General features: G+C 30.6%; 1 protein-coding gene across 1 annotated transcript; it reads right to left on the bottom strand.

The window, feature by feature from the left end:
* Positions 1 to 1,572: 1,572 nt before the first annotated feature.
* Positions 1,573 to 3,328, bottom strand: LOC145935571 (uncharacterized). Its single transcript, XM_083037051.1, has 6 exons — positions 3,239 to 3,328; positions 2,802 to 3,149; positions 2,555 to 2,694; positions 2,247 to 2,445; positions 1,958 to 2,165; positions 1,573 to 1,863 (listed from the first exon to the last, which is right to left on the bottom strand). The coding sequence occupies exons 2-4, from the start codon at positions 2,943 to 2,945 to the stop codon at positions 2,271 to 2,273; spliced, it is 459 nt and encodes a 152-aa protein (XP_082893177.1). The 5' UTR covers positions 2,946 to 3,149; positions 3,239 to 3,328; the 3' UTR covers positions 1,573 to 1,863; positions 1,958 to 2,165; positions 2,247 to 2,270.
* Positions 3,329 to 9,780: the final 6,452 nt, after the last annotated feature.

Raw genomic sequence — 9,780 nt, 5'->3', positions numbered from 1 at the left:
CGCGTTGAAAATCAAACACGGCGTTTTTTACACTGCAAATCCAAGTATGTAATTTTTACACACTTAAATGTGTAAAATCGTGTAGTCGCACTTTTTACGCATTTGTACGCGTGTAATTTTTTTACACGTTTTATCTGTGTTATTTTACACAGTTAAATGCGTATTTTTTTACACGTATACACATTACATTATACAGGATGTAAAAAAAGTATCAGGACCTTAAAATATCTCGAAAAACAAATTATTTGAGAAGAAAATGTTTTAAACAAAAGTTATAGGGTTTAAAAAATTTTTCTAAACGCCATGCACGCTCGTCGAAGTATATCAACATCGGTACGGCAATATTGCACTATCTCGCGTTGAAAATCAAACACGGCGTTTTTTACACTGCAAATCCAAGTATGTAATTTTTACACACTTAAATGTGTAAAATCGTGTAGTCGCACTTTTTACGCATTTGTACGCGTGTAATTTTTTTACACGTTTTATCTGTGTTATTTTACACAGTTAAATGCGTATTTTTTTACACGTATACACATTACATTATACAGGATGTAAAAAAAGTATCAGGACCTTAAAATATCTCGAAAAACAAATTATTTGAGAAGAAAATGTTTTAAACAAAAGTTATAGGGTTTAAAAAAGTCTATATACTAACCAGAACTATTGTTCTAATCTTGGCAACGCCACTTGAGATCAATTTGATAAGGCCATTAAATAGACTTTTTTAAACCCTATAACTTTTGTCTGAAACATTTTCTTCTCAAATAATTTGTTTTCCAGATATTTTAAGTCCCGGTACTTTTTTACATCATGTATATTTAAAATGTGTAATTTTTTAATGTTAAGAATAGGTCACAATCTTGTTGTTATAATTTCTAAAAACAAATTTTATTGAATTATTTATTTAATATCATTCTATAATATATTAATATATTATCTTTTTATATATTATGTTATATATTGTGCTATATACTGTTATACATGTTTTTTATATGTTTTATAAATTATGTTATATATGTTATTATTTATATATTATATATGTATGAGAAATTACAATATATATATAAAGAATATTATAAAAAAAAAAAAAATTGTCGCATAAAATTGTAAAAAAAAGAGAGAAACATAACATATAAAAGACTAGCTTATACACGGAGAGAATTTTCTCTTAGAATTTACCCTGAAAATCATGGTAATCGTGGGACAATACAGTATGGAAAGAATTTTATGAGAATTTCTCTGATTAATATTTATCACAATAAACATAATAATATCTACGTTAAAATATAAAACATGTTTGAGTAATTTTACCATTTAGTTTAGTAAAATTAATCAAACATGTTTTATATTTCATTGTAATAGATATTATTTTTATTGTGATAAATATTAATCAGAGAAATTCTCATAAAATTCTTTCCATACCATATTGTCCCACGATTACCATGATTTTCAGGGTAAATTCTAAGAGAAAATTCTCTCTGTGTACATATATGCTAACTATTATTAATTGAAGAGGTATTCTATGAATTATCTATATTATCTTAACCTTTCAAAATGTCATCGCGAGAACGAATGAATAAACTTTTTGATAGTTGAAGAAGTTGGCAGTGGAGATTTCAGAAGTTCGTAATTTATAAAATTTAAGACATTTACGTAAGCTGTCGGAAATTTTCTGTTCCACACATAGTAAGAAGCAAACAATCCAGCGATGGTTTTTTCTATTGTAGGTTGATGAATTTGTATTTTTATTTCGGCATCTGCTACCAAGTAAGCAATCATAATATCTTGACCATCTATGTACATAACTACACGAGGTGCATTGCCTTCATTTGTAGTTAATTTATCTACATCTCCCATTATCTGAGAACAAAGGTTTGGTTAAAATTAAATATTATATTAAGTAATTATCTTAAATAAAAAAGAATAAAAACAGAATATTAAAACCAATACTAACTTCTTTTACAGTGAATAAATCAGGACAGGTTTTTTTTTTTTCTAACAATTAGATCAGCACATAGATTTTGTATAATAAAAACCTTATTATTATTATTAGTTGGATTCTTTATGGCATAATATTTTATCAATTTCTCCATCATTTTGTGAATTTCATTGAACAGTGCTTCTTCTGTAATTTTTTTTAATTCTAAAAATTCTGAAAGTATCTGTAACATAATAGAAAAAATATAAATAAATGATTCAGTTAAAAATTTAATGACATTAAATATGCATTATATAAAAGATACCAGCTCATAATTGTTTAATTGAGGTTATTTATGCACAATGTCAACTATTCGTTTCGCTTCATCAATCCATGGCCTTCGATGAGATATTGTCATTTTGAGAAGATGCTTCATGTGAGAAATGTTCTTGTGGTCAACAAATTTTTTCTCCAGTTCCTTTAAAGCATTTTGTATATCTGTGTTGGTAGCACAATCCGTTGCTCTATAATAAAAAAATTTTTTAATTATATATATTGTGTTTAATTATATATATATTTATTTTGTGTTTCAAATAAATTGTATTAATCTGGAAGATATAATTATTCTCTAACCGATTAATATTTTCAGTAATGTTAGCTTCAACAAATGCAAGGTTAAGTTCTCCTTCATTTGTGTTTTTCTTTTGGGATTGCCGTTTTTCTAGCACCCGATGATTCCTAATCCAAATACTTAGTTGACTTTTGACTACGGTCTAAAAAGAAAAGATGCATATATTTAAAGTACAAAAACCAAAATATTATTAAATATAACAAAAAATACTGCAAAAGTGACGATAGAAAAAACAAGTAAATATATTACACAGCCACCGTCCGTATCTGCAAGTACAGGATAAGCTGCAACAATGCTTTGAGCAAAATTTTGATAATCTGATTTTGTCGGCCACTGTTTTGTCACATAAAGCAAATGTGCATCCCAAAATGCTATAAAGCTTTTCTGAGCCATTAATACTCCGATATCGTCCAATTTTTTTTGTAAATCAGGTGTAATGGATGGTAAAATTATTGGATGGCGAATGGAACCAGGTCCTGTCACTTGTAGTTTTGCTGACTGTATCACGTTTTCTTCAGTTTTAGATCGTTTCGAACTGCTTGGACAATCGGTTAGAAGCTTATCTACGTTTTCTTTTTCATCTCCTTCTTTTATGTCCTAATTAAACATTTTGCAAAATTTAAATTTATGAGCAAAATAAAAAATAATCAAATTTTTATGATTATAATATTTTTATTATAACTTACCAAATAGCAGGCTGATTGTTCAATATCTATTACATTGGACGAGCTATTATCATCATTAATGGGCTCTGTATACAATACTTTTACAATAGATTTATTGTCTTCATCGATGGAAGGAAAAGAATTTATTATTTCACAATCAGTAGTGCTTCCGTGCACTGGTATCAGTAACACTGTAACCTCACTTTTATTATCAATTTTCTCATCATTTTCCAAATCACACAACTTGTTATCTCTGTCTGGATCAGGTTTTTGCAGAATAATCATTTTTTGTCGCAGCATCATATTAAGGACATTATCAGTTTTACTGGCTTCCTTTAGTTTACGTCGAATAACCTCAACTTCTGATATGTTTTCTTCAGGCATAAATTTAACGCACTTACAACGGCCTTCAATTAAGGGTCGGCAGGCGACCCAGGCAAACTCCGAATTGATGTTGGAGACCTCACGCGGTGACAACGCGAAACTCCGATTTCAGTGTTGCCAACGCTGAGAAACTAACTCTCAGGTTTTATGTAGTGGTGTATGTCTGTACACGTACACACCATTGCATTGCTCACGCGGACGCACGGTAAAGAGACAAGGATCGATAATCACGTTATCCTTGTTCCTCTACCGTGCTGATCACGTGCTCATGCTACACGCGAGATACGGCCTGAAAATGCTTTCTGGCCTTCCGTAGCAGAAGGCAGTAACGTAGCAAGGCTAATAAGCACCCACGTTTTGTAAATTTTATATATGCTTATGCACATATGTGCGTATATTATATATAAATATATATATATATATATATATATCACTAAAAATTATATGTATGTTTTATAATTGTCTAATGATAAATAATAACAGTAGCATAATTGAGAGTGAATTAGTATACAATATATGTTAGACACGGGTACTTTAGACTTGACAATTTATTGCTTATACTTTTTTATCGATACTTTATGTATAGTCAGCGCGATAGAGAGACAAGAATAAGAGAACGAATATAAATTATCATTAGCTTGTAGCAATCATAGATTGACGAATATGTTGATTATTCTTCATTTCTTTTCGATTATTGATGTTATTGTATAATTTGCTCCATAAATACTTATAATGTGAAAAAACTTATGTCGAGTAATGTATGATGGCTCAATGCAAGGATGTTCAGTGTATCACCCAGTAAACTAGAGTTCAAATCAATATCAATTTTTTTATAATATATTGCAATATAGAAAAATTATAAAAAAAATATATTTCGGCGATTAATTTAAACATTTTTTGAAAATATTTTAATTATTTTACTACACACACTATATAAATGCAAAATAATTCAGAAAATAAATTTAAAAAATTAATAATAAAAATCAACATACCAGCTATTTGTGTGTGTGTGTGTGTGTGTGTGTGTGTGTGTGTGTGTGTGTGTGTGTGTGTGTGTGTGTGTGTGTGTGTGTGTGTGTAGCTGCAATTGATTTATTACTTGATTAATTTATTTACGGAATTATTTTGCATTTAATATATATAGTGTGTGTAGTTGTAAAATGATTAAAATATTTTCAATATAAAAATTTTTAAGTTTATCGCCTTAAAAAATATATTTCTATGATTTTTCTATATTCCAATATATTATAAAAAAAATTGATATTGATATATTTGAACTCAAGTTTTCTACGAGATTGAATATTCTTGCATTGAGCCATCATACGTTACTCGTAAGTTCTTACACGTTATAATAGTATTTATGTAGCAGAGAGAAAGAGATAAGAGAGAGATTATACAATATAACATCAATAATCGAAAAAAAAATCAAGAACGCTTGTCATATCTGTGTTTGTGTGTATATATATAAACTTATATATTATATATTTTATAAATAAGTTAAATATTATATGCAGACAATGTACAAGATGTTCAGTTTGTGCCATAAAGCTCAAGCTTCAATCAATAAAATACTCCAATGAATATATATAATCAACAATTATTTTTATATAATAATAAGTATTTGAATATATAAAAATATTTAAAACAATTTGTTTAAGATTATTTTAAAAAGAATATTTAAAATATTTTTTTAATATTTAAAATATTCTTTTTCTCAATTTAAAAAAATATTTTTTAATATTTTTATATATTTAAATATACTATATACTATAATATAAAAATAATTGTTGATTATTATATTGGATTATTAATTGATTTAAGCTAGAGCTTTTAACATGGCAGTAGCGTTGTTTCTTTTTTTTTTTTTTTTTTACGTGGGGGAAACCTTCAAAAGGCACCCCGGTTTTCCGGGGTAGTGTGAGATTCTTACTCACTAAAACCCCCACTGTGCATACGTTACCTGCTGCAATATAATGGCGTTGATTCAATGTTATCCACGCCTCTTCATTGAAAGTGATCCGCCCTTCAGACGTCTCCAAATCTATCTGCAACAACAAGCAACTCTATGCTGCATACATAGATTAATATCAATATAATTATAATAAAAGAAATTATTCATAATAAAATCTGCAAGGAAAACAATGTCAATTATATAATATTAAAATATCAATTACTTATAATAAAATCATAACTTTTTGCGCTTATCGGAAACACAACAATAGAAGCGCTACAACATATTGTTACATATTCTTATCCCGAAAATCGTTATATATAAATATTTAGTACAAAATATTGAAAAAAATATGTAATATAAATATAAAAATATAATATAAATAATAAGAAATGTAAAAGTATGATATATGCAATTTTTTCCAATGCAATCAAACTTCTATTAATTATATATTTGATTGTATTATTTTTGAGATCTTTTCTATTTTAAAGTTTTAAATGCAGTACGATTACTCATCTCATGGGATAAAGATATATAATAATATGTATACAATGTACAGTAAACAATAGCAAGCAATGTACATATAAACATACATTTAAATATCTAATATCTTTTCTATAATTTGAAGTTAATAAAAATTTAAATTAATGTAATTGCTATTGTTTCTGTACATATTTAATAAACAACACGAATAAATAATTCGAGTGGATCGCAATTTAAACTAAGTTAAATGATTCCGTCGCAAAGTGACCTCAACCATATTATGGGAAGTATACTGTATAAAATATTTCTTGTTATTTTACATGCAACTTTGTTTATTATGTGTTTCTATACTTGTATCTTGTAATTTGTTTAATTTTCATCTACCTATTACTAAATATTTTTGAAAATAGTACATTGCAAAACAAAACCTATCTGATATTAACACTTTGCAACGCAATCACCTCAGTTCAAATTGCGATCTAATTTGCAATGCACTATTTTCAAAACAAAAGTATAACAAAATTTAATTGTCATAAATAAATTTAATATTACATATATAAAATATAGAATGGGCCCCTCCAACGCCCATTCCCGTGAGAACGCAACCAATATTCTTTTATCGTCTCTCCGAGATTTTTATGTTACTATATGTTCTATACAATGACGATTGCAGATAACTTCTACCATCTTATTTTATCATTGTTTATTTTTGCATAATGGCAGCAATAAAAGCTTACAAAGATGGGTTAAATAATGAAAAATATTAATTCGGAAAAGGCAATAATTTGTTGCTTTCTAGAATTTTAATTAAACGACGTCTCATGCATTTTACGTCACTGGAATATTTTTCATTACAAGGATTTCCTTTCAAGGCTACAGTTGTAGCGAAAGCCGCAGCATAAATTCCACAAGAGGTGCAATCCGGTTGTGTTTGCACTTCTTCGAAAATTATATCATATTCGTTTATCTTGGGATAACGAAGGCGAATATATTCTTTTTCTTTAGCATGCAATTTATCGCACGTAGTATCAGGTAAGCTGTCGTACACGTGAAGTTTGGTGCCATCAAAATAAATGCATCGCCAATGATCTGTGCAATTTCCGTCAATAATTTGTAAGCTTTTATTGCTACGACTAGCTTCACTTATGTGCGGGTATTCTAAATATAACACACTTTGTGTTTCAAAGCAAGAAGTCTCTCTTACAATGCGTAAAAATAAATCTAACGATTCATCATTTAATTTACTATCTATGGGCAAAACATTATTCTTTACTAATAAAAGAGAAGGTATCACATCATCTAACATTTTTCTTAGTCTTTTTATGTCATCCTCAGTTACATCTCGTTTTTTCATTCGAGTAATCAGTTATAATGCAATCGTCATCTTGCTCTATTTCTGGAATAGCAACAGTGGTAGTAGTGCTTTCGATAACACTTTCCACTTTTATGTCATTTTTCCGAGCCGCTTGTGCTTCGATGACATACTGCGGTTCCCGAATAGGCATATTTCTTGCTACTCTACTATCTATTATTTCAGCAACCAAGCAGTCCTCGTAGAATCGTTTAAGCAGTGCTGACATTTTTGTTTCCCAAAATCTGTCATCACGCTCGACAATCGTGTACTTCAATCCAAAGGGTGTCCACACAGCAAAAATGCAATACTTTCTTTGCGTTATGTGGAGTTGTCCCTGCACTTGGAAGTAGTACGCGTGTCTTTGATTCATTCGAGTGTCATCCGTTTTATCAAATATTCTATAAATATGTGAAATCTTATTGAGCATTGCAGTGATAGGAGACACATGCCGCGCCGCATAAGGACATTTAATCTCAACGATAGTATCGTCTCCGACAATGCCGTCAGGCAAGATATGGGATAGTTTCATCTATAAATATACCACAATTATTAATTTCTATCCCTAATTCCACCTGCAATTGCTCTCGTGCCATCATCTCTTTTTCTTTATCCCACTCAACAGCCGCGCCCGTCAATCGAGGAGGATAAAGAATTGCTTTCACAAAATTTTGGCACGAAGTTGTTTCTCTTCTGCTACAAACTTTTCCAAAGTTTGAAGCAGTGAGAAGATTTCGCCGTACGTTGTGCCACTCCGGGTTTTCATGCTGATCTCGTGTAGCACACTCCAATACAGCACAATTACGTTGTTGCTCTAATAACATTTCATAATGATTAAGTCTCAGCTGTTCGTACATATTATCTTCGATATCTGGCCGTTCTACATTTGGTCCATAATCTTTATCAGCCGTTATTTTAGCGGAAAATTTAGATGTACGAACAGAGAGACCTAATTCTTTCGCCGCACGTGTTCGTTGAAGTTGGTTGGCATTTTTTTTATATTTCTATTTTTAATAATTTCTGTTTGTGTGGGTGGTTTTTTATCTATCGCACGACAAACAGAACTTAAGGCTCGCGAAGTATTATATTGCACTACGGATGCTTTAACGCGTGTCTGATAAGAACCTTTCATGGCATAATGAACGCGCTTGCCACCAATAAATTTACTTATAATTCCATTACAACTTTCAACGGAATTACTAGTAAATTGATATAGTAAACTATCGGCATTTTCTATAATGCGTTTCATAGCATTTTCTACTTTTTGTAATAATCCTGCACGTTGTAATTGGGGCACAAGATTTTGCTCGCCTTCTTTCTGTTGTCCATTACAGAAATATTGAAGCGAAGCACAATCTTTATGTTCACCAAATACATGGCTAGGTATATTATTTAAATCTTTCATTAATTCTAAAATTTTTGTTTGCCAACTAACTTCACGATTGCGGCGAAAGGTGACAGCCTTGACCACAGCGTTTCGAATTTTCATAACGCTGTGCTCAACGACCTTCTTTAATTTTGATATATTTCTACTACCGGTACTACCTGCTTCACGTATTTTATTACAAAGATTGCGGAGAAGATGATTCGTGCATTCAATCTTCTCCACAACAATATTTGGATACGGTGGAAAATCTCTCAATTTTTTTAATACGTTACTATCACCGTCACCGATATATTTATTATAAATAAGGCCATGCATTTCTAAACTAAGTCGGAAGCCTTCGAGGATTATATCACTTTCCATACTGGTGGAGCTCTGATTACTTCCCCAATTTTTAAAACATGTATGCTCTTTTGCTACTACATTAATTTTAGCTGCTCTCGCGCAGACAATACAATATTTATTACGGACACCAACAAATAACACTTTTTTAGAATGATATCCCGTAATAATAGCTGCTCCGGATGGAGAATCGTAACTACCAGTACGGTAGGATCTCTTCATCCATGAGCCGTCTGTTATCACGGGTATATGCGGAATGCCGTCTATGACATCTCCTCTTTCGATTGCCAAACGTTTTTCCTCTTCACCAGCCACGCGCATTTCTTTTTCCGCGGCGGCGGCGAAGGCTTCCGACATTTCATTATGATGTCTTATATATTTTTTATTATCCATGCATGGAATATCTACAGCAGCAAGAAGTTCTTCAAGCTGCTTATGACCAGTCCCTGTCAATATAGTACCGGATACGATACCACTATTGACATCCAATATTCTGTTATCTGTCGGTTCACTACAAAAGTTGAATGACCTGTTACACATTCGACATGTGACAGAAAAATTGCTTTTCAGACAGTCAGACTTCTTTTCGCGTAATACAAGATCAGCGAAACGACATTCGCCGAGCCAATATCGCCGAGTGGATATTTTCTGCAATTCAGCAAAAACAT

The sequence above is a fragment of the Prenolepis imparis genome, unplaced genomic scaffold (assembly GCF_030444845.1).
Source record: "Prenolepis imparis isolate NDT839.2.m4 unplaced genomic scaffold, iyPreImpa1.0 SCAF_4, whole genome shotgun sequence".
NCBI lineage: Eukaryota > Metazoa > Arthropoda > Insecta > Hymenoptera > Formicidae > Prenolepis > Prenolepis imparis.
The sequence above is the reverse complement of the archived record's forward strand: the minus strand, read 5'-3'. Positions and strand labels throughout refer to the sequence as shown.

Coding starts and splice junctions, on each gene's coding strand:
- LOC145935571 (XM_083037051.1), bottom strand. CDS start 2,945: ATGGCTCAGAAAAGCTTTATAGCATTTTGGGATGCACATTTGCTTTAT. Junction 2,695..2,801: donor CAGATACGGACGGTGGCTGT/GTAATATATTTA, acceptor TTTTCTTTTTAG/ACCGTAGTCAAAAGTCAACT. Junction 2,446..2,554: donor ATTACTGAAAATATTAATCG/GTTAGAGAATAA, acceptor TTTTTATTATAG/AGCAACGGATTGTGCTACCA.